We start from the raw sequence: 26,830 nt of genomic DNA, 5'->3' as shown, positions 1-26,830 counted from the left end.
GTCCAGGGAAAAGTTAACTAAAGGTGCAATAGACCCATATTTTGTGACTGTAGCATAAAATGCTATGAAACTCGTATGAAGTTCTTACTTGCTGTCTTTGTATATTTACCTCTAATTGGCATAAACTATTTACTTCTATTGAAGCGCTATTTGCAGCGAAATTTGTTGTTTCCAACATTCTCAACAATTCCTGCTGTATTTACCACGATGAAATCCGTCATTATGAATAGATTAATACAGAAGTGAGGACTGCCATAATTATATTGTAGTGAATGTCTAAATTCTGTTGAAAAATGATCGATCTACCATATATTTTGTGTTGGAATTCGTATACTTTTCAAACAAAGTAAGGTAGTCAAACGTCTTATTAAACAGTAGTGTCAAACGATTATTTTGAGGTAAGCGATATGTCAATTACTGTTTGGTTTTTCTAACCAAGATTCTAAATTGGGATGAAGATTGATCTTGAAATTTTGACGATTGAGATCTTTACTCCAATGAACTGAGTTAAAAAAATTAAATAAAGTCGGTCAAACTACAGCTGCTTACTATATAAATCAACATTATGTCAGTTTTTACTAAGTAAGAATATTTGGATCAAGAATTGCGTTCTTTTTATATAGTCACCAAAGGTATCAGGCATATAATTAAATACGCCACACTCATCAGTGCCGCTCAGATCAAAATAGTTAGAAAGCCAAACAAGTACAAAGTTGAAGAGCATTTATGACACAAAATTTTAAAATGTTTTAATAAAGTTATCTATGCCTGTCGAGTGTGCTGAATGCGATATATTGTACTGGGTTGTATATCGGTATTTGTAATCCCTTTTGTGTATTTCAATTCGCAAGATTCAATCATGATCAATTCTTTTGCGAAAAAGGATTTACTTTATTCTTGCAAAAAGTTGATATGCATTTGCTAAAATATTGACCACTTTTTACAACAAAAGCGTACTTTGTTAGTTGTTGACATAATATCTATATGAAAAAAGCAACCTGGTTAACCGACCCGCTGTCTAAATCGGACCTTTTTCATAGTCCCATAGCCGGCCGGTTTATACAGGTTTTTCTGTATCTTATTAGTCTGTTCTTCCCCATGATATTCTCAAAACTGTTAAAAACAACCAATCTACTGATACAAGGTAACAAGTCTGTTGAACTTATTGAATTCAAACGACTATCTAAGACGAAACAAGTTTACAAACAAATTATAAAACACTAAAATAACATATTATGTGATAAATGGAGGAACCGAAGTCAATGCGCTTATGGGTCATAGTAATGACATCATGCTGATTCTAGAGAATTTTCTTACTTCACTATTCACTTATAATATACACTTGAACCAAATAGCTCTAACTATTGGAAACTAGTGTACAAATGGCAGTTTTTAAAGACCTTGACTGGCTATACAGTAGTCATTCGTGGTGGAAATTTATCACATCACACAATCTTGCACGGCTAATTCATGGCAGTTAGGTTAAAATAACGCGTGGAAATGGAGCATATTTGTTGACAATTTGAAAGTTTAAAGACATAATCTCTCTTCATCAAATATTTGAAATTAATCTAATAGCTTTTTTCCTGAGAAGGCGGCACTACCACTAGAAGTTTCTGCATCAGTCGAGTCGCTGAATCTGCAACGAATAGGAAAAACAAATAAGCAAAAATCATCGAAAAGTTGTTACTTATGAGTCTTGTGTATCTCAAACGCTCGTCTGATACAGCCCGTAACAGAGTAGTGATCGAATTCGCGTTTCTTTACCGTCAGAATAAGTTACGTTATCGACAAACGTGACATAATTTAATTTTCTTCATCGACAAAATATTTCATGTCCAACGTGTAAGTTTTCATTGTTTAAGTCGAAGTTTTTTTAACACAGTAAAACATTTTTTATAATAAAACCTCTGTCATTGGCATTTTCATTTTAACGGTAAAGGATCAAATACGGGATCTCCGAAATTTCTATCATTTGTTACGAGGAAATCATTATTCAACATCGAACATATGTCTTTGTTCATGACACATATTATGAAATACAAAGGAGTTGAAATGATCAAATACTTTCGAACTGACGGAAACAAAAATACATAATCTAGAATGTGTGTTCTGTCATAAACAATTGCTTCGACGTGCGAATCGACGAGATCATGTTACATGTAACTGATCTTAGCTGTAGAAACAGTTGGTGCGACCTCGATAAAATCTTTATCAATTTAATATAAGCGATAAATATTCATGACTACAATGATAATGAATTTATTGGAGTCACATCCACTGTTTCTACTGTAAACATAAACTCGTCGGTTAATGCAATGAAGACACTTTTAAAGATTGAGATTGTTGGTTTATTCTTTACACCTTCGAGTTATTAAAATTATTTCAGTGTTTATTTAAAGTTAAATTTATTTTCAAATCTCTTCTGTTTAAAATTGTCGAAACTTCCGTTTAAGATTTCTGTGGTAAACTATCTATTCTATAGTTAGGACCATTTTATAATAAATACCCTTTTGTACAAGAATACTTTCTTTATAGAAGTATAGATCTGCTGGTTATAGATTTTTTTTTATAACTTTCATTATTGTGACGACGCGCTATGAAATTCAGATTAATTTATAAATGAAGTTGTATATAAATTTTTGGTCATAAACACAAATCTTTTAAACAGTTCGACGAGTGCGTCAATGTTACAGTAGTCTGTTTACTGTAAGTTACTAAGCTTGGCCCGATTCATCTGTCATTTATGGAAACTAATTCACCACTTTCTGAGACATTCATTTTTATTTCGCCATCAGACATGGAGCTACATTTGTAACTGAAGGAAAACTCTCAAATTAAAGAAATTTGACATGATATACTGAAACTTTCTTATAATCAATTAAACGACTGCTTTTCTTAGATATGTGATTTTTCATGGTCAAACTTTTTCATTGTTAACGGACATTTTGAGATTTTTTATTGTAAAAAAATGGTGTTTTTTAAAGAAATCAACATTCAAAATTTAGGAGTTCATGAACATGTACAGGAAGCTGAATTATTGTATGTACTACTTAAAATTGTACTTCGATCTGTTGCGTCCTTAAAATGTTCTGACCGTCCTAAGATTTAATGTACGGAAATGTTTCGGTAAATTAAATTCAAATCCGAATTGAAGGTTTATAACACATAAAAAGAGAAACCAGAATCTCTTGATGACCAAACGTATATACACGTTGGAGCGATTTAGAGCTTTTCAGAAGGAGTTAGATTCCACCCTTGTAGAAAGCCTTGTGGAGACCTCTAGATTTTTAAATTCCCTCCGTTTTTCTCATGGATGGAGTGTGGTCTCTCTGTAAATTACCCCATATCTTTTCATTTTCCTATTTACCGAAGGTTCCATGTGGAAATTTCCATTGGATCATATCTGTTAAACTAAATGTACAAAACAGGCTCAAGAAAAGGCGAAATTTCTTTTTCAGACCCGAACTAGAAATCCATTTTTTTTCTAATAGAGCACCTTACATTATCGTCAATGAGTTCAGGCATGTGAAAAATTATATAATCATACACAAGAAAGAAACCCTGAACAGGCTTTCAGCAATAATTTTTACCTATTTAATATTAAGTAAATATTAACATGTACATGTATTTGATAAAGTACAGATATAACAAAGAAACTGCCCGGTATCCGACGTAAGAGTACACTTTTTACTGCACGCGTAGTCGGGTGCGTTCACTACGAGGACACTTGTACCCAACTATGCGTGAAGTATGAGTACAGAATCGTCCCATACAGGACATTTTCTATGTTATCCTAGTATATTATCCGACAGTTAAGAATAGAATCTTGTCAAATTTTGAAGTTGAACATGTGGGAATTTTTGATTTTTGCCACGGACCATTTAATTTTCATGGAGGAAGGGGCCTGGTAGTTTTTAGAAAACAATATCCTGACCCTGATTTTGACTTAAAAAATCTGCTGCCTCAATATTTTGTCATGAAAAAAAAATTGTCAACAAAATTTTCCCGTTTAAACTGTACTAGAAAAAAGTTTGGCATGTGAAACAGACGAAGACATATTCTAACAGAAGTACAAATACCAGTCCTCCCTTTTGTGTATACATATGAGAAAACATTTCAAAGTTATTGATTGAATTCAAATCCATCACACATACGGTACACATTGTAGTCCGAAAAAATAAAGGACTTCATTCCTATCAAACACCTTTTTAATTGTTTACCAGTATATTTCTTTTAGTTTTGGGTAAAATTGTAAAGGAAATAATACTATCAAGACGTCCTCCCATAAATTTTTTCTGTTCTGACTTTGAAGAAATGATTACTTTTCGCCCAATCGAAATGGTGCATGGACATATTTTGTTTCATATTATTAGAATTATTTTCAATATTATCGGTATTAAAACTTGATTATCGACACATGTTTGTCAGCATTGTCAATCTTTTTAACGTTAAAGTACCAATAGTTCGGTCACTACTCAATTAAGTTTGTCAATAACGTAGCTAATTTTGACGGTAAAGAAACATCAATTCGATCACTTCTCTGTTACGGACTGTATACTAATTCATAAGCTTTATTGTTATTTTACCACTGGTAAGATGCCACTGCTGGTGGACGTTTATCCTCGATTGCATCACATTTATTTGATGTGTTTGAGCTTTTTAATTTTGCCATTTTATAAGGGACTTTCTTAATGAATTATCCTCAGAGTTCAGTATTTTTGTGATTTTACTTTTCACCAGTTAAGTGTTCAGCACATTTGTGTAGACATGAAATATTATGAAATATCTTTTTCCTGTAAATCTACTGTTATAAAATTTTATTGGAAGTCCTAAGGGTTTTCTTTTCCCAGAAATAAAGGTACCAGTCTTGTATTACAACTCCAGTTTCCGGTGCATGTCAAAACATGCAGGGAAACAAAATAGTGCATTTTTTCTGAATTTTTTTCTGAACTCAATTTTTTCTGTTTGATTATAGGTTTATGCTGAATTGAAACATATATATAGACTTTAAAAAATCTTGCATCTTTTGGAGGATATCAATCCATGAAAGTGTAAGGATATCATGTTTACTGGAAGTGGTGCGGCCTAGTAAAAATAGCAAACAAAAAGTAGAAACAAAATGTTTTGACTTCAGGATTACGTAACTTTTTATTCATCGTGGCATGACCCTCTTTTTTTTTCTCGATTAAATCACAATTTCACATTAGTACATACATAATATGAACATGAAACAAATTTTCTATGTAGCATTTTTAATTTTTTAATTTTCAAAGATCAGCTGTTTTGCATGTAAGCCTATAGAGCAGTCAATTACAAGACTGCAACCTAAAGATCGTCTAGCAGTTTTTGGAACAAGAGTTTTAGAATTTTGGGTTTTTAATGTTCTTCAACTTCGTATTTGATTTTACCTTCCAACTGTTTTAATTATGTGCCAAACAGGTTTTAAAGTCATTGTTTAAGTGTGTTCATCAAGCTAACAATACAAATGTAAATGTGAATTTCTTGAACCCTCTAAGTATAGCGTTTAAACTTACCTACGAAAGGCACTTTGATTTTTCTATATACAAATAGAAAATAAATACAAAGTCCAACTGCCATGAATAAAACAACATATTTATACTCTGGTTTAGGTAAATAAATCAGTGGAACTAAAACTAAAAACGTCGACAGTAGTATCACTACTATTGGAATGAACAACGGAACCTGAAAAACACAAAAGTTATTTAATAAGCAGGACTGTCATATGTATATATACAAGTTATCTCTTTCTCTGTTTCTTTTACGTTGCATTCTTTTCTTCTATTCTCTTTTGGACATGTTTTAATAGGAAAGTAATTAAGTCTAGAAGAATCCCTACAAATGTTACAAAATCATTCTGTCAATATTGATTCTATTCGATCATTCTAATCCAATAAGAAATAGATATTGCAATTTCCTTTATTTCTGTTGCTCGTGTGTGTATTAAACAAGTTAAATGTAAATGTTAGCTCGTTTGTAAGTATATTTAATTCCAATGTTACTGTAGGAGATTTAAGGTTCACACACTTGACCATATGTAGAAAAAAGCAATTTAAATGTTTTGCTATGGGGAAAATAACATTCGATCTGCTGAAGAATTAAAACCAGTTGTTGCACATGATATGCATAGAAAGTTCATACAATTGCTATCGTACAAGAAGAATTCGTATAATTAAACAAGTTTTTGCAGAAAATTATCCGAACTGACGATGTTTCTTAAATTAATAAAAAAGAAGGGTTATTTTTTACATCTTTACTTTATTTTGCTAAACCTTCATGAAATTCTGGGAACCATTTACAAATTTTATTTTGTTGAACTCGATTTATTAATGTCAATAAAAAGTTGCTACCAAAGTTGGATTTTCGTCAAGAACATCATTTCAAATACTATGGAAAAACAGTATTCAATCTGCCTCAACAGGGAATGTGTTTTTTTTCATTTGTTAATTATTGAATGATGAATAGGGTCAATTTTATTCAATTCATTGGCACTTAGACCATGATACTTTTACATCAATGTAAATAAAATTATAAAGACACAACACATAGTTCATTATACATTAAGAAGTAAATGTGTATTGAAAGTAAATACGTCTATCGTAGCAGAATAAGTATTCCAATACCACATAGGTTATATAATCGCACATAGACTCCTTTCATTTTACTTTCCTTGATTGGTGTATATGGATCCAGAACACTATTTTCGACAGAACACAGGCGAGAATTTCTTTCAAGGATTCCAAACAGATAGTTTAAAGATGTTGATTTAAAGATACCAAAACGACCTTGATCGATCACCACTATGAAATGAGACAACCACATGATAACATGGATAATGATAATTCATAGATTCGAACGTTTATTGCATTTGAAACATGATCCATTTTAGATCTAGATCTACTCGGTTTATAAAAATAAATATCTATACATATAACTTAGCATGCTTAGTATACAAATGAAGATAAAAAAGGCTGAAACATTTCTAGAATAAAGGAAGCATAGCTTAAGAAATCTTAAATTCAATTAAATAGTCTAAATGAGAAACTAAAAGTGATGTATCGGATCTTTAATCTAATTAAATTTATCTTATTTTAAAAATCATGTGCAACTTTATGGTTACTTTACCTTATACGAGTCCAATTTCTTGTGCCTATTTCTGTATCGCAACAATAAAACTGTTGCTGCTGATACACCATAGAATAGCCATGAAGTAAAACTAAAGATTCCAATTAAAGCACCAAGATCAAATGGAATTATCAACAGTGTCGAAAGGGTCAGCTGAAAGATATTTATGTTAGAACATCGATCATTGGGTTATTATTATAACAACTACTGCGTCATTATAAGCCTGTTGATATTGGCACGGTGTATGTGATTCAAATCTGGTGCCACATGTGGAGCAGGATCTGCACACCCTTCCAGAGCACCTGAAATAACCACCAGTTTTTGTTCGGGTTCGAGTTGTTCACTCTATAGTTTTTCTATGATGTGGTTTGTTAAATATAGTTTTGTAATTTTTCTTATATAGCAACGGTGTATTTAGTTTATATTCGATTTATGCATGTCCCTTTTTTATCTTTTGTCTCTCTTTTAAGTGTCCAATCTCGTTACAACTGTTTGAAATATAGCCAAATTGGCATCATCGTGTACTGATACTTTTATAGGGACTGCATTGGAGTACTATGTTTGCATATTAATTTATTTGTTTATTATCAATTGATGTATTGTATACTTAATGTTATTTACCGTGAAGATCATGGAAGGAATTGGAGTATGTCTTTGCACGTGTAAAAATGATATACCAGATGGTAAATGGCCATCACGAGCTGCAACGTATGACAACCTGTAAATATAATTATTGTAAAATGCGTGTGTTTTATGTTATTTGTATTTTGTTTGTCACAAACTATACTTATGCAAAATTCATTATATACTACATTTTAACAGAAACCGAACATACATAAAAATAAATAATAATGAAAAACAATGTTGTTGGAACAAAAGGATTTATATAGTAGGAAAAAAACTATTAATACAAATCATTGTTGAACTAAAAAATAAATAAGTCTTATTGGTCTTATACGAAAACAATCCAATTTACTATGAAAATTATATATACCAAAGGGACTTATATTTATCTCAGATTTTTACAAACGTACCTCCCACTTGAGAATAATGATCCATTGGCTGAGCCAAAACAGGAACATATAACAAACATAGGCATTATCCACTGCATAACACCTAGTATCCTTTTACCCCATAACTGAAAACAAAATGGTTTTTGTCATATACTTGAAACCACAGCGAATAAACCATTATAAACGAAAGGACAGTTTAAAAACAACAGTGAAGGCAACAAGGAATAGAAAATTTCTTAATTTGCACAATATATGTTTACTTAATAAATAAACTGTCTTTGAACACCGCTTACCATTGTAGTTTCAAATGGCAGGGAAGTGATGATTGAAAAGAAAAGGAATTTTATATACGTTAATTACATTTACGGTACCAATTTTCCTGCACAACATGCGCATTTCGACAATACATGTCTCTGCAGAGATGCTCTTGGCCAAAATATTTAAATTTGTTTTTCTAAAATTATTTTCCTACTGTATTACATTTACCGTTTTTGACTGTATATCAAAACTATTGAAGTCGACGACAACCATTTTGACTTCATACATGCTTAACTTTGCGAGCAAAATAAAATAACTTTAAATGAGTAATATAACTGTTGTAAAATAAATTTTACTCTATAATTGTTCATATACGTATTTCCTTTTTAGTTTTACAATATAAAGCTATACACGTGTTCCCAAACAAAAGGTATCGCGACTTAAATAATAAATGTATATACAAACCACTGCAACAGCGTCTGATGATAAAATCTCTTGTTTTGGCAGTACTGCAAAATACCCAACATTTATTGATAGATATACAGCCATGACTAACGGCAAAGCTATACATATAGCCCTTGGTATGTTTCTGAAATGATCAAAGAACATATAAAAGTCAAAACTAATTACCGGTATCAATAAAAAAAAGATCAGGACAAAATTTGAGGTTTAACAAATATTGGTGAAGCTGAATAGAAATCGGTTTGGAAAACTGTTAGAAAATATAAACTAACTTAACTACATTGTACATGAACCTCTTCCCGATAAACAAAAAACCGATTTGTATTATAAAAAAGCCAGTGACAACAACAGGTGAGTACTTGAGTTGAACGCTATGGTACGAAGGAAAATATGAATAATTCATCTTGTTAATGGAACTGCCATGAAAAATGTCGACATATTTTCATTTTAAATTTCGTTTAACACCCAGATAAAAAAAAATAACTTTCAAATATTTCCATCGACTGATTCTCAATAAGATGAAGCAAAAAGAAGTAAAGATCGAAGATATTGAATTTTCTGATGAAAAATCCTTTTCAAGTTGTGCCATCTTAAATAAAGTGGTAAAATTTCTCATATTATTAATATTATCTCACTTTTTGGGATTCTTTAATTCTTCAGTGACAAAGTTTAAATTGTTCCTGTTAAAAGTAAATGAAAAGGCAAACTTTATAGGTACAATACTCATTTAACATCTTCAGATACGTGTATATTATACAATTGTGAAATATTTTTTTGTACATTATCTGCATGTGAATGAATTGATTAACTAATAAAAAATCGAATGACAGTTATGTTTTTACAATTGCACAATGATGCCAGTTAATTTTATTGGATATCCTAAATGTTATCATGTTTCTCCATGACATAAGGTTAAATTGCTGAAATAGCTCCTAAATGTTTGAAAGCTATCTTTTTGTATTAACCACAAAAACAGGGCGTAAATTAGATGCTCTCAAAAGAGCCTAAAATACCGACACTTTTATGGTTAAATGCTTCAAATTACGTTATATTAATAAGTGATACTAAAAAAATAAAAACATACTCGTTAACCAACCAATCAAGATCATAGTAGCATACATCTATCAACAAGAAAGGCGAAGGACATAACAATATTGCCTTTTTTTATGTTTGCGTTTGCTATCAAAATAACATGTTAAAAGCATTACGTTGTTTATTCCTTATATGATAATTTCTGGGTTAAACTTGATCAGGAACCCACAGAGCCAAAGCCCATGACAGGCAGTGTGACACAAACTTAAACGTACCAACTTTCAATCAATTTACATCACTGTTGCTTTATAGTCAGTACCCTGTTAATTTTTCAAAATGCTCAACTTTTAGTATCCACTACGAAAATATTGACAACTACCTGAAATCTACATATTTTTTGTTCGATACAACAAATGTCACCCTCTATACTTTAACTGTTACTTAGAGTGTCACCAATGAGTTTTGAAAACGAATTGCGCATCATGCATACACAATGATAAGCCTGCCATCCTTGATGATTTTTTCATTTCATAAGCAAAAGAGAAGCGCGGAAAAGTTAAACCTGCCGTTTGAATTGACGAAATATGACATATTTCATTTTTCTGCTTAATTTATAAGACTTTGAATTATTTGAAATTATAAGTTTGATATGAACTAATATCATAATTGATCAAGCTTACCATCCGTCATAGGCCCAGAGTCCGTTGTAAAACGAAAGCACCAACATAGCTGTGTCTGTACTTGTCCCTTCAAAACCACTAGCAAGGGTTTCTGTATCTCCTGTATTTAGATATTAAAGGAAATCACTTTCGTTAACAAATGTTTCATTATGGCGTGAAATTTCTCTGGTTTGTTTGTTATACCACTATCATCATGTTGCAAAGAAGAAACTAATTTTGATTTTCAAAATTTAGAATATTCATAAGAGTTTTAATTCTATTTTCTATATCAGAACTTGAACATTTGACTTGTATGTTTTAACTTCAATCCCACTCCAACTAAACTTTAGCAATAGATTTTTCATTCACAAAAGTGAAAATAACACCCACGTTCCGGTACACTGTGTTGATAATACTACTCATGATGCTTAAAATACTGAAATTGTTGGTCATGTCTTGCATTTGTCAATTTTGGTTTATCTGTGGTTGTATTTATTATAGATATGTGATATTTGAAAAAGTGTTTTCTTGTTATGCAATCATCTTAGCACTATTCTAGATAAGCTCTTTGGCTGAAACGCAAATTCTAAAGTAACCATATGTGCTGTCAGAAGTGATTCGTCAGTAACAGCGACAGTTTTTTTCTTATTATTAAAATAGTGTGAGGCGTACATATTTGTTAATTAATAAGAATCAATTCTATCCAAACTCCACCTCACCACTCCCTCACCTTGAGACAGACTGTAACAACCACCAGCAACAATGATAACAGCAGCAACTAATTTCACGGCCATCATAAACACTTGAATCTTTTCAGCAAACTTGATACTCATGCAGTTTATAAAGCATAGTATAACTAGAAAAGAAAATGTACCCTTGCGTTATAAGGAAACACTTTGAAATGAATTGACATATTAGCATATTATCATAAAACCTGATAAAGAGAGAATAAAAGAAGTTCAAAAACCTTCTGTAAGACAGAATTAGGTGTGGAACTATTAAAGGAGAAAGCAAATCATTTGTTAGACTTCTCTTTTAAATGAAGATAGTTATATTTAATTTATTTTACTTAAGATAACAACAGTTAAAAATACAGAATAGATTCAAACCTAGATTAAAGATAAAAATATAATTCGGTTACTTGGTTTATAAAGAAATGTTCTATATCGTTTAATTGAAAGAAAAGTACGGTGACCCCATTCCTTCATTTGTTTTTGTCTGAAGGCATTTTATAGGAGCTTTCGATTCATTATTTAAAAATTATGGATTAATTATCGCACACGTGCACAATATTTCATAGAATTTGTTAAATCTAGCTTTTATCTTCTTTTAGACAATAAAATTGAAAATGGAAATAGGGAATGTGTCAAAGAGACAACTACCCGACCATAGAACAGAAAGCAGCAAACAAATATCTAGAATTATATTTTTATAGAATTACTATATTGTTTTGATTGTTGATTTAACAAAGACTAATTCATATTGTACCTGTAGACTTACTGCAATGATGATCAATAATGATACGTCGGCTTATTTTCAACATTGGTATAAGTAAACTTACACATTGCAATGGCAGTGACGAGTTTGGTCAAATAAAGTGGTGGCGCACAATCTGGGTAAAAAGGTTGAGTTACATATGTACCAAGAGTAAAACACATTCCAGCAAACATAGTTGTTCGGATGATAAAAATGCATATCCAGTCAAACAAAAACGCAGGAATTCGTCCAAACAAATTACGTCGCTTTTTATCTTGACAGAATGCTTCCATAAAGTAAGCGTGTTCTGCGCCTGATAGAGGAATTGTAGATCCTAATTCGGCATAAGTCAGTGCTCCTAAAATAAACAAAAAATAAGTCTATAAGATACATCTTGCAATCTACAGCTTGTATTAACATGCGTTTAATTCATCGAAGTGAGTTGTACAGTTTTAATGTGTCTGAAACAATGATATCTCCTACACCGTCTTGTATCAAATCTGTACTCCCTCTTTCAAAGTGTGTAGCCATTTTTACATAAAACAATTTAACGATAAACGCCACTCACATTTCATAAACAATTAACTATAAACACCCGATTAATAATGAAAAATGTGAAAAATAACTTAATTTTAGTCGCATTAAAGATGGGCTATTTTTTATCTCGTGAAAAACGCACACTTGAAGACGAAAAAACGCCCCTAAAACGCTGACTGAACAAGTATCAATTTATTATTAAAAACAAATGAGAAAAGTGTAAGTAATAGATTAGGCTGTAACCATATAAATAATCAAAAACAACACAAATCTTACCAAACATCGACAGTATTCCACAAGCAAGCCAAATAACCATACTCATTCCCACTGAACCTGCTCCATACAGAACTCCTCTAGGAGATACAAATATACCAGAACCTGTAATTACAAGTTATGTATACGTCAATAAATAATATTTATTTTTTAAAGTACTTTTTCATCCATGTAACTAATAAGAATACATATTCCTCTAAAAAAAGTGTATGCATGATCATATTTATTTACTGTTACCCAAAATGGATTTCAAAAAGATAAATGTAAAATTGTACCTATCATAGTGCCTGCTATTATAGCTGTCCCGCTGATAAGGCCCAAACTTCTCTCCATTTTGACACCAGTATCACTTTTTTCACTATCAAGTCCTCCATTTTGGTCATCATCAACAGCAAACTGATCATACTTGTATTTTTCTGTTCCGTTTCCGTTGCTGATCTCATTGTTTGTTTTACCATTTTTAGCTTCATACCGCATGATTTATCAGTAATTGCAGTTGACTTTGGGAAAGAATATTCTGAAGTTAAATAAAATCATTGAAAATAAAGACCTAAAGTTTCTTTCATGTAATTATTAAAACAGGTAACAGAAAATAATAATAATCATAGATATATCATTTCTTCCATCGTACCATGAAGGGACGGTGCATTCGATAGAGGAATACATTTTTTTCCCGACAAACCAACTAAAATGAACACCAACCAATCTTTATTCCAACATTATTCCAATAACAGAACATACATAGAAATATTTAATTCAACATCGGAAATACCTTCTGTTTACCAGAGGAGCGAAAGATACGAGAGGGACATTCAACCTCCTAGATCGAAAATAAACTGACAACGCCATGGCTAAATAAGAAAAAGACAAACTATAGTCTACAAGACAAAACATAGAAAGATAAAGAATAGGCAACAAGAACCCCACTAAAACTTGGGTGATCTCATGTGCTCCGGAAGGGTAAGCATATCCTGCTCCACATGTGTCACCCGTCGTGTTACTCATGTTATTACAAACCCGGTAAACAGTCTAGTTTGGTAGGTCACATTCATGGAAAGGGAACGGGTTGTAGTTACGACATTAGGAACATATCCGTTATACATTCTAAAAACGGTTAACTAACTCGTGATGGCGTCCGTAAAATTTACGAAGGGATGATTTCAACTTAATCATTTGGAACTCTAGGTGTAATAGGTTCCTTGGGAGCCGCAAGCCTCAACCCTCTATCGAGGAAATATAAGCCAGGGAATATCGTATCATATGGGAGATATATATATATATATACTCCGTATACAGGTGCTGCTGAAATGTTGCTACATAGAAATGGAAAGTTCACAACTGGGAAGCTTAAATCGTCCATTCTCTATTCTATTTACTTGATTTTAAAACTTAGAATTTATTGATTGAACTATAAAACAAAAAATATACTAGTTCACTAAAAGATGATTTTACATGATTAACATTCATACTCACAATTAAAAAACTTAAACAATTCCTACTATTTCATTGTATTTGTTGTGGCATCTAATACCTAAAACTCAATTTATTTAACTTTTCGATGTTATAAGATAGTCCATACATTATGAACGCCTATACACAAACAGAAAGTTGTCTAATAAAGATATGAGACTTGTTTACGTACTACAAAGAATAAGATTATCTCCAAGACGTGAGCCCATGTGCTTTAAGGTCAAGTTATTTATAAGGATAATAACCTTAACTTCAAATTAAGTCAACTGACGATTTCGGTCATGTTGACTGATCTTCCCTCGTGTTTATGATAAAAGCAACATCAAAGTAAGCATACTAGTACATCGAATCTTCATTAAATTCTTTTTAGAAAAAAAAAGTTTTAAGCTGCGATTTGTCCCTTCAATGTATTTTCAGCTTTGGTAGCCATTTTCCCGTTCGCCTCTGATACATAAGATCCGAAAGAAGATCGTTCGTAGAAAATACATCAAACAACATTAGTGACAATTTTTAAATAGTTGGCTTTGTTGTTTCATAGGTGAAACTTTTTTTAAATAAGATTACGGACTGTCGACGACAACGACGGAGGCAAATATAATATAAATTCTCATTTCTGCTCAAATTGTAGCTTTTAAACAGTAAACTTTCAGTCACACATAAAAGCAAAAAGATACTAAAACGCTTGCGAGCATGAAACCAAAATATATCATCAGAACTTTTATATCGCACTGTGGCTAATTTTTCATATTATGACTTCCATGCATAATTTTTCTTCTGAAATAAGAAGCTTCATTATCAACAAACTAGAATATTACAAATATTTCACACAAGGCCTGTTAACAAAATTATGTTGTGAAATATAAAAATAACATCAAAGAGAAAGCAACACATCCCCCCACCCCACCCCACCCCGTACTGCTCAAGTCCAAAAAAGAGCATAAAAATATAGAATCTAAACATACATTTAAAAGTCATGTAATTGTTAAAGAACATTTATAGCTTAAATCAGTAAGCATCACGTAGAATATATTCATTATTCATTTGATGTCTACTATTTAAACTTTGACACAAACGGAAAAAAGTATATAGATGATCAAATTTGCAAACATTAAAATTAAAGATCAACTAGTATATCAAGAAATAGTACTTTGTCATTTTCGATCGAAGTAGGACTAACACTCTTTTATAGTTAATGTTGTGTCTTACCGATTCTGAGTCCCGCAGGGTATCAATTTACCTGTATGTCTGAATATCTTAAACTAGCCTCTAGAGGAAAAAGTATCACCAAGAAAAGACAATGGAAAGCAAAAATACTATCGAATTAAGATTTGTTATGCTTAGATTGTAAATTATGATACATGAAAATTACCAGACGCTGCTTTTGAAATCACTGAACTAGTCTCGTTAGTGGCGTAGCCAGGCCATTTTTAAGTGTACGCCCGAAGCTCGACAAGAGGTCTGAGGGCCCCATCGTGTCCAGGTTATAGCACATGTTGGTAGTGGATTCGAGGGACGAAGCCCCCTGAAGCAAAAGAGTTTTCAAGAATGAGATATCATTTCTGTCATTAAAAACTCATCAATAGCAACATACTTTAGAGTCTATTTTGTTTATCTTTTATGTTTATTTTTTTCATTGTGTTGGTTTGGTTTTAGAGAAAATGTCCAAACCAGTTACTTCAGAATATGTTTAAAAGGAGTCTTTGGGTAAAGCAATCACACAATCAAGACCCCTTTTATGTACAAATCTCGTTAATGGACATGAGATAATTAATTTTGATAGATTTTCAGGTGTATTATAAAATTCGTAAAGGGTTCTGTGGAACCCTGGTTCTCGCCTGGAATTGCTTCCCGCAAAAAAACATTTATCAGTCCATTCCAGGATTTAAAACGAATTGAACATTTTCTTTAGATACTTTTTCTTTATCTTCTTCTGTCAAAGTTTCATGACAATCTATGAAGGTTTACAAATTTATCATGTAAAGAAATAATACCAGACCGTCTGTTAATTGCAAAAAGATAATATAATAGGAAGATGTGGTGTGAGTGCCAATGAGACAACTCTCCATCCAAATAGCAATTTATAAAAGTAAACCATTATAGGTCAATGTACGGCCTTCAACACAGCCTTGGCTCACACCGAAAAAAAGAGCTATAAATGGCCCCAAAATTACTAGTGTAAAACCATTCAAACGGGAAAACCAACGGTCTAATAAGTCCATAAACTGAAAAATAAAACAAAATTCTTCAAGTTATTTAAAGTTTTGCTTCAGACATTAATCATAAAAAAGCTTTTGCTAAGTTTCATAAAATTCGATCAAGGCTTGACAAAGTAATTGATGTGTAACAAACTAAAACCCTAGACTGTGTCTACTTATTACAGTCGATTGCATTTAGTGTGAATGTAAAGGTAATATCTTTGGTTAGCTTGCTTGCTAGCTGAACCGTTAAGTCATTATTAGGTTAGTTAAATAACCCTCCTTTAAGAGTAGACTAGTCCAACAGATAACCAATCTATCTGTCTGTAGGACTAGGCTACTCTTAAAGGAGGGTGGTTTACCTAACCTAATAATGACTTCACTGTTCAGCTAGCAAGCAAGCTAACCAAAGATATTACCTTCACGTACTACACACTCAATGTAATCGGCTGTAATTGCAAAGAGAAATTCCTTTTATCAGTAAATACAGGAAAATTAAATATATGTCCAACTTTCGTAAAATTTCATGAATGTTTGACAACATTATTGATATCTAAAAAAAATCTTTGAAACAACAGGATGAACCTAAATGTTGACGCCGCCAACGAATCTAGGATCGTTATGTCTCGCTTTCGCGACTGAAATGTCGCACGCTCGACAGAAATGCAAATCTCAACAAATAATGAATAGCTTTAAACAAAGGCAAAGTAAATACAATTCACAGTAGATTCAGACCGGCTTTGACAGAAAATGAACAAATGTATAATACGATACCTTTTGATTGAAAAGCAAATTTCATTACTTTTATTCGCAATTATACAAGCCATTGAAGAATGATTTACAATGATTATATGATTTTAACCAGTTCCTTTTAATTTATTGAGATTACAATATTTTTTTACCAAAATGCAAGTGTACGCCCGGCCATTTTGACGTAAACGTAGCTACACGCCTGCTTGTGATTTCTAATATTTATGCTTATACGCTTCGATTTTAAACCAGCGCGTGCAGTTATTTTTACAGACGCACCAAACAAGATGCAGTATGTGCTTATGTTTACATATTTTTATACCTATGCCCCTCTATCTGACCATTTTATTAAAAGGAAATTATACAACAAACAACAGAGAATTTTAAAGTATAAAAATTAATATGAGAGTAAGGAAGTGATATGATTGTAAATGACACAACTATAACCATAGTTCAAATGACGTTGTAAGCAACTATAGGAAGTATATTGAGCAAAACCCATACCGTATAATCAGCTTCGAAAGTTAACTTTGTACATTGTACCAAATATCAAGAAGCTATGAAGTTACGAGCAACCTCTAAAAACGTGCCAAACAGTAACAATTACCAATGTAAAGCTTTGTTATTGGTATTCATGAGCTCAAATTAATTTGCTGTAGCCGATATAGATGCAACGAAAATTTCTTAAACTTCCAATTCAATGTAAAATGATATGTTAAAGATATACTGGAATTGATCTTTGATGGGTGAAATACGGTATTGATAACCAACAAAATGCTTATATTTCAAAAGGATCTAATTATTAAGAAAAATACGACGAACATCTATTAAAGAAGCATCACTATGAAGAACATGCATGAACTTCAGAAGGCTATTGGAATGGAAATGCAGCTACAGAGCAACAATGAAATGGATCTGATTTAAAGCTTTTTAAAAATCAATATGTTTTATTTGGCAACGGAATTTATGTTCTGTAAAATAAATCTTAATCAGTTATCAAAGAAATTCGAATTCAAAAGTACTTGTATTTGTTTTAACAGACATATTTTGTTTGGCTACTTAATGGACTATTATATATGGCGATTATAGTAAATACTGATTCCTTTTGTGAAGCAACTACTGCACATTATACAACAGTACAGAAGCACTGATGAACATATACATATTAAAGTGTTTTTTTATGCCCCACCTACGATAGTAGAGGGGCATTATGTTTTCTGGTCTGTGCCTCCGTTCGTCCGTCCGTTCGTCCGTCCGCTTCAGGTTAAAGTTTTTGGTCAAGGTAGTTTTTGAAGAAGTTGAAGTCCAATCAACTTGAAACTTAGTACACTTGTTCCCCATGATATGATCTTTCTAATTTTAATGCCAAATTATAGTTTTGACCCCAATTTCATGGTCCACTGAACATAGAAAATGATAGTGCGAAGTTCAGGTTAAAGTTTTTGGTCAAGGTAGTTTTTGATGAAGTTAAAGTTACATTAACTTGAAACTTAGTACACATGTTCCCTATGATATGATCTTTCTAATTTTAATTCCAAATTAAAGTTTTGACCCCAATTTCACGGTCCACTGAACATAGAAAATGATAGTGCGAGTGGGGTATTCGTGTACTATGGACACATTCTTGTTTAATATAAATTCACGTAATTTTAGAAACAAATAAATTCGCTGTTTAAAATTAAATACACGAATAAAGATTTATATCAACCTCATTAAAATCCCAAACTACGTAACACAACCGAATGTTTCTCAACTGTGAAATTTATTCTATGCACTATGCAGGCATCAGAATATTCTTTTTACTGCAATGCTCCATTGTATATTCAACTATAATGGTGACGACCGCCATGGTCCGAAAATTGGAGCCGCCAGTAGGATAGAATAAAAGCGAATTCAATTATTGCTACTTACCTTAAACTATGCGAATTGATGTTTATTCCCAAAATACCAGACACATTATCACTTGAATTATACTTTTATAATTAATACATTAATTATTTATTATTAAACCGATGAAAAAAAGTTCAAAGTGAATTTTCTCTGAAATAATGGAAAATGTTATGCATTGTTAAAAAGTATGTAAACTTGCCTTTACAAGTTGTAACTTTAGTGTTTTTAAAATCAATTTTAATTCCTGATTTACGAAATAAGCAAAATTTTTATAGTTACATCAATATTAAAAATGCAAGACGTATTTTAAAAACAGACGGCAATGTTGTGAATGCGTGGTTGATGTCGAATCATCCGTTACGACGAACAGAAACTGCGAATCTAGAAGATATTCTAAGAATATGCCACATAACCGTTCATCTTGTGTTACAACACTAAATATTCTTATATCACCTAATTATCGGAGTGGTATTGGGCGCGAGACACAGTTTAGGCGGTGTAGCCCAGGTGTCATAAAAGCAAGTTTTAAAATCTAGCAAAGGGAAGTACAACAATTTGCTCGACCGCAACGGAATCGGGATGTCATACAAGTTCCGTTCCGTACACAACGTGACATGACAACATCAATTTGTGTAAATGTACATTAAATTTTATATTTCACGAAGAGAATGAAACTAATAATGAAGCATATTTATTCAATAAAATTCATTATTTCGTCATGGATATTTTTAAGATATTGCAAATATGTTTAAGATGGAATGATACTAAGATGTGTTTTGTTATTTATGACGTTGGGTTGCTGTCTAACTAAAATTTTTCTTTTATTCGTTTGTACATCATGTTGATCATTTTTAATTGTTTTGTTTACAACAATGATAATCGGTTTCATTATGTCATTTCAGCTGAGATTCTCGTGCAGGAAATGAGTGCTAATAACATTTGAAACTTGTTACAAATCATCTACTTGCCCACAATTTACACCCCCAACCCCCACCCCCCACCCCATATTCATATATTCATACGTAACAACACAATACTTTTGAAACAAAAGCTTATTCCTTGTGGAAAGAATAATTCATGGTCCAACAAACATGTTACTACAGTTATCTTTACAAGCTTTTTCAATAGTTTTGTTTTTATATGAATTCTCTTTTATTTTATTGTTTTATATTATTTTGATTAAAATTGTCAACCAATCTTCTGTACAATATTCAAACTTGAATAATAAAAATACATTATTTTGTTGAAACGTTATAATATAAACAAGTTACTTACACGAAAGCTATGGTAAAAGTCAATACCTATATACTAAATGACTTAGATTTTATAGGACATGTCAACAGGATTGATATAGATATTTATTCATCCATTGCGTCCTTCAAAACGAATTGGGTTTATTTTTTTAAGTTATTATTTCAAAACCATTAATTTTTCAAGCAGATCAATAAAAATAATATATATTAAATGTATATAAACCATTTTGTATAGACCATGAAATTTGAAAATTTTCTCTGAATAGTATTATGAAATGGTAAAGTACATATCAAAATAACAAGAGAAAACATATGATATTAAGAGAAGAGTTCATGGACATTGCAATTTAACAAGCGCAAGTATATACAAGTTAAAAATATAGAAAAAAAATAGACCAAACAATTATTACTTACGCTTCTCATAGACACATTTGAAGAAAAAAGAATGCTGAACGCGAAATAAACCAATCTTTCTGAGTATAATTTCCGATGAAAAGTTCAATAGTAACTGTAGAACTTATTACAAAAAATGACAAGCGTTAGCCTTTCAAAAAGGCTATTCGACTCTTAGCTGATGAAAATGGAAAGTGCTCTCGCTTTGTAGATTAATTCATTTATTAGAATAGCCACGTGCATCAATCAGCAAATTTACCAAACACGTGAGGTCACGTCTTTATTGGGGCCAGTTGTTATAGAAATTTAACTTCTGACACCTATTAGCAATATAACAGGTAAACATGTGATAATCTAGCCACCTGTAATATGCATTTACCTGTAAAAATCAAACCTTTTAAAGAAAAAATACAAATATACATGTATATGATAATAAAAGGTATTTTACTGTGTAAACGATAGATAAAACAAAACTTTATTTATGTGTGGAACTTTAAAATTTTACAAGAAGCTTCAATATTCGTGGATTGAAAATTGGAAACTATGTTCCTCTTGTGTTCATTCTGTTGCACGAATAGTCCGATGCACTTTACCATCATAATCAATACAAGGATGTCTCAATTTGTGAAGTCCGAAATTCATTTTTTAAAACACCTGTTGAACATGTTTAAGAAAGGGTAACTTTTGCTTTAAGGAATTAACTTCAAGGAATCAACTTCCAAAGAAAAAGTTGACCGCCAATCAAAATCGATTTTACAATTGGCTAGCATTTCCGGTTTTATCTAAAATTATCGAATTTACGACTTGTGTTTTAATTCACTTGGTCGAGGTTAACTATCATTTTCGAAACAATTCACCTTATCGACTGTTAATGCATTATCAAAGAAGTAACTATCATTGTCTGCGCGCGATTCACATTAATTAGACCATCTATGATGGTCGACCGTAAAGTATACTTTACGCCGTACATCTATAATGGTCGACCGATAATCCATCATTATCCCCGACAAATTGTGATTATCTATTAATGTGCTTCCCGCGTTCCATAGTCACACGCTATGAATTATTATCGTTTAACGTTGTTGTTTACTCCAGAAGATTCGACTATTTATAGATAAAGGTTACCTGTGTAAAATCTAATTGCTAAAATAGAGAGGACAAATCCGATACTCTACGGGATTGAAGGACATTTACTTGGTTTGGATTGTCCTAACCAATCAATAAACTTTGATTATTCACGTCTCGTAATATCTTCCAATCAGGAAGCAAGAAAAATTCACGCACTATCTGTCCATCGTTCAATTCTTAATCTCGACTCCTAGGAGTCGAGAATAAAACAAAAGTTAACTTGTAGATCTTACTGACTCAAATGAGAAATGCCTCATTATGCTTTAGTTTAGTAGTTAAGTGTCAGTAATGGTCTAAAACCGATTAATAAGTCCAAAAGAAAGGCAAGAACAAGTTAAAGAAATGTATGGATATGTTTAGGTACAAGAAGTATAATTGGAAATCAGGAAATCTAATAGGAAGTACATTAAGGTAGCTCTGATTATAAAGAAAACGCAAGGAAATCATAGTCATATGTCAAGAGCAAAGACCAAGATGGATAGGAGTTGCTCTATTAAAACTTAAAATGGGATTTCTCCAAAATGACAATAAGAGCAAAACTTTCACTCTAAATAATCAATTTTAGTCAGTATTTACTTAAGACAACCTAAACAATTTCCTAAATTAAGGAACAAGTTCATAGTCTACCATGAACGATATTAGAATTAGCACTAATGGAGTTCACAAATTGTTAAATAAAAATCTTAAATCACATAAAGCCACTAGTCCAGATTCAATACCATCTTTTATACTGAAAGCAACAGCAAGCAAACTTGCTCCCATTCTTACAGAGCTGTATATCGAACATCACTGAACACTGGCGACGTCCAACAAGATTGGAGATAAGCAAATGTGTTGTTCAACTTTTTCAAAATAGATGGAAAGTACCTAGCATTTTAGTGCAGACCATTATCTCTCACATCCAGCACATGAAATTCCTCAGAAAATATCGTACACATTAACATAATGGACCACACTCGAATTTCTAATGCAAAACATGGTTTCCACAAAAGACGATCTTGTGAAACCACTACTAAACGTAACCTTCTACGACATTGCACCAAAATTAAAAATAAACTACCAAGTAGATACCATTTTACTAGAGTTTTGCAAAAGCATTTGACAAGGTGCCAAACCATCTCACTACATAAATTGGAATATTACGGCGTCAATCATTAAACCAACAGATAGATCGCTCATTCCTACATAATGGAGAACAGAGCGTAATTCTAGAGGGAACTGTCTTCAACAAATTTAACAACACCTGTAAAGACGGCTGCATATATGTATCCATAGTAAAACCCACAATGTAATATGCAAGAATAGTATGGGATCCACCAAACAAAATTTAACATCAAGACAATAGATCAAGTAAAGAAAAGGACAGCAAGATGTGTGCCTTTGTTGCCCGACACTGTGTAAAGTTTTCGCGCGGAACCACGTAAATTCAAAATTTGAATCCGGTTGACTCAAATAAGTTGTGTTTAAGGATAACCTACTTGATATTTTATTATGTCATTTATACTGTTAGAAATAAAATTAAAAAAAAAATTGAATAAATGATCGTAAAATTATAGAAGCATGAAAAATTGTACGATTTTGTAGATGATAGTGTCATATTGAAGAAACGTTAAAACATGTGAAAAGCTGTAAGTCTTGACATAAGTCATAACACTTTGAATAAATAAGTTAAACAGTTATAGCTTTTAAAAAATCGTCTAGACGTTCTCGCGAGATACACTCGGAGGCTGAATGATGTTGTTTTACTTGATTTATTATCCAAGTTGGAAACTGCAGAAACCTTTTTGTAATGTCTTATTCTAGAGATATACTTTCATTTCTACAGCAATGCACATATTCACACCCGGTTCAATTTAAACGGGATATGTCTATTTTGAAAGTACCATTTTCCCAATATAGACATCAATAATACCAAAGACTTGCATATGGAGTATATATGTAATAGCTATACTAATTGGGCTTTAATGTACACCACAACAGTGTAATTACGAAATAACTGAATTTGGGTTCTGTTAAACAATGCCTCAGGTATTCTTGAATTCTCAATTTTTAGATATATTAAAAGCATATTCAGGGACTACATCATACATACCAAACGATGTTTTTTGTCTTTAAAACACAGCATGTACCTAATGATGGCTTGTCTTTAACTAACGGCGTAGAGGAGACCGAAAACCCCGTAATATTGAACCGTTATGTCTGGTTCATCATGTTTTATTATCAGTAGGTATTTTTGCTTTACTTTGTATTTAACTCTTTACCGTTCCTATGACCCGAATTCGGGTCATAAGCACTTTTTTGCGTAAAATTTGGATTCAAACCTTAAATTCTTTGCCATTTGACTATCAACAAATTTCACCAAGGGCTTAAATGAAACCTGTGAGTTTCCGCTACACGTTAAAATTGCAGTTGTGTGTTTTGGGGTTGATCTTTGTGGTTGAATAAAGCAATTAAGCTATCATCGTTTGAAAAAAAAATCAGCTAAAATTTAATAGAAAAAAACTTTAGAATTGTGCTAATGTCGAATTATGAAAATATTGTGTTTGGTTGCTATAAACCGCAAAAATCGGTCCGTTATGGATCTTTTTCTTTCAGGTTTGTGTTGAGCTTTATAAAATGAAGGTTCATTGAGTTATTTTTTTTTTTTTTTTATTAATTTCTACGAAAAACGAATACAAACAGTGAACATTGTCAACATGTCAGTAATTTTCAGCAACTATTTCTTAGAATTTCTGCCCATACCAGTAAAAACGTGCATATTGTGGTTCCAGAGGCCAAATAGTATAAATAAAATGCATTTCTTACTACTTGTGTTACTTGTTTTTGAATTAAAATCATAATTAACCCCCCTTTTTTTCCTCCTCTTACCCCCTGGTGTACAGACCATCCCACATTGTGTGTTCTTTTAAAGATGTAAAAAAAATAAAGTTTTTACGTCTTTCTGAATATCTTGTTACAATATAATATTTGTATGTGAAAGGTCAACATAAAAATAAATATTACAAATAACATTGAAAATAAGTATGAATTTAATCAAGATGAACCGTCTGGTTCCGTAGCTGAGGGGATGCATCTGAGGCTAGTAATCAAGCGATCCGGATTCGCATCTCGCAAGGATGAATGTGCAGTTTAATAAAAACCAACACAAATATTAAATAACTTTACTTTAATTCTAATTTCAAATTGAAAATGTTTTTTTCCTTGTGACAAAGTTAATTGTCTGTCTTTTGTTTATAGTCATTTTTAGAGTAATAGAGACATACATGTTAAGATAATCTATTACAAATCGATAACTATGGGATTCTGAAGCGGCAAGACTTTTGTTTTTCTGTCTTTGAAATGATTGTAGGGATTAAAGTGTGGATGCACTTCAGTTGCACAGTTTAGCTATAATTATACGTTTTTTACCCAGAAAGCTCGAAAATAGCAATTTTGACCCAAATCACCCACATATCATGTTTGGCTATAAAAATTGCTGTTTATCACATAAATAGACCATGCAGGGTTCTTTTTCTTAGAGATGTTATTTCTAACATTGTATTTGAATGCTCTGTTGATACTATTTCCATAAATAAACTTCAAAAAAGGACATTTTGTATCGAAATTTTACAATTTTCTGAGTTTTTTGTTGTTGTCACGTGACATTGGACTGATTATCACGTGATCAAAGATGATATTTTTTTTTACAAACCTGTCATTAATATTACTGAAAAACTATTTTATAAAAATTCTTAGTTGATAAGCCTACTAACAGTAATAAGATAGTTATGATTGATTGAAATTTGATCGTTCCTCAGCGGCAAAAATAGTGCAATTTTTGCCGAATGGTAAAGAGTTAATTTGATAACATGGTGTGCAATTCATCGTCTTTAAAAAAAAGTACGACTACAATATAAAAGACTTTCGAATTTATAAATAGGGAATCACATGCCATTCTGCTATTGATACAGACTTGTGAAAACGTTATCATGTTCACACTTACTGTATATGATTGTATTAATACTTCCTCTCAATATATTATATTCACTATATACATGATATATATACACTGCCTTTACATACTAATATATACTATACCATGCTACCCAATTTTGACATAGTAAACAAAAGGAAATGTGGGATTTGGCAGTCAGAAATTAGAACATACTGAAACTAATTCTATAAATTAAAGTGCATTCGATACGTCAAAATTATGATATGTCATATAAATAAACAGGTAAATTCCAATATTTTTTAAAAGTTCTATTCGGAAAATCATATACTCCGGGTTACGAAATTTGATTAGTGTTGATAAAATAATGTCTGCATGACTAAAATCAATCTTTCATTTCAAAGAATTGATAAAGGTATTAAGCCTAAAAATGAGATAAGTAAAATTATCACAACAAAGTGCCTCATCGTTTCCACAAGAGAACGTTTATCTTATGTCAACACATTAATTCGTCGACATGTATACACTGTCATATTTTTTGTTACAAGAGCGGAATGTCGTATCGAATTTTCTATTTAAAGAACAAAGACTTATACAGAAAAGTATGTACATGTATCAGATCGTATGGAGATATAGATGTCCCACTTTCAGTATTTGCTGCAGTGCAGTCATAAAAACTACACATGCGAATAAATCTATTTACAAAAGAGACACATATATATGGCAAGCCGTTCTCGTCAAAACTATGTTTAAACCCTTTTTTCGAAAAAAATACACACTGAGATTTAAAAACCTAAAATAACACACTGAGAAATCGAAATTACACACTGAGATTTAAAAAAATAAAAAAACACACACTGAGAATTCAAAATTACACACTGAGATTTTAAAAAGACACACTGAGATGAAATAAATTGAAAAACACACACTGAGAATTGTTAATTACACACTGAGATTAATATGC

General features: G+C 31.7%; 1 protein-coding gene across 3 annotated transcripts; it reads right to left on the bottom strand.

The window, feature by feature from the left end:
- Window positions 1-732: 732 nt before the first annotated feature.
- On the bottom strand, window positions 733-25,997 carry LOC143079765 (b(0,+)-type amino acid transporter 1-like). Of its 3 annotated transcripts, none has more exons than XM_076255346.1 (13): window positions 25,918-25,997; window positions 13,132-13,373; window positions 12,860-12,961; window positions 12,132-12,404; window positions 11,301-11,426; window positions 10,592-10,691; window positions 9,515-9,559; window positions 8,883-9,006; window positions 8,181-8,284; window positions 7,768-7,864; window positions 7,147-7,299; window positions 5,538-5,706; window positions 733-1,639 (listed from the first exon to the last, which is right to left on the bottom strand). In XM_076255346.1, the coding sequence occupies exons 2-13, from the start codon at window positions 13,331-13,333 to the stop codon at window positions 1,572-1,574; spliced, it is 1,563 nt and encodes a 520-aa protein (XP_076111461.1). In that variant the 5' UTR covers window positions 13,334-13,373; window positions 25,918-25,997; the 3' UTR covers window positions 733-1,571. The 3 variants fall into 3 exon arrangements, with proteins under 3 accessions (XP_076111461.1, XP_076111462.1, XP_076111460.1); XM_076255347.1 differs by lacking the exon at window positions 25,918-25,997 and adding an exon at window positions 20,437-20,512; XM_076255345.1 differs by lacking the exon at window positions 25,918-25,997 and adding an exon at window positions 14,330-14,486.
- Window positions 25,998-26,830: the final 833 nt, after the last annotated feature.

The sequence above is a fragment of the Mytilus galloprovincialis genome, chromosome 6, assembly GCF_965363235.1.
Source record: "Mytilus galloprovincialis chromosome 6, xbMytGall1.hap1.1, whole genome shotgun sequence".
In the NCBI taxonomy this organism is placed as follows: domain Eukaryota; kingdom Metazoa; phylum Mollusca; class Bivalvia; order Mytilida; family Mytilidae; genus Mytilus; species Mytilus galloprovincialis.
This window is presented reverse-complemented; position numbering and strand designations above follow the sequence as displayed.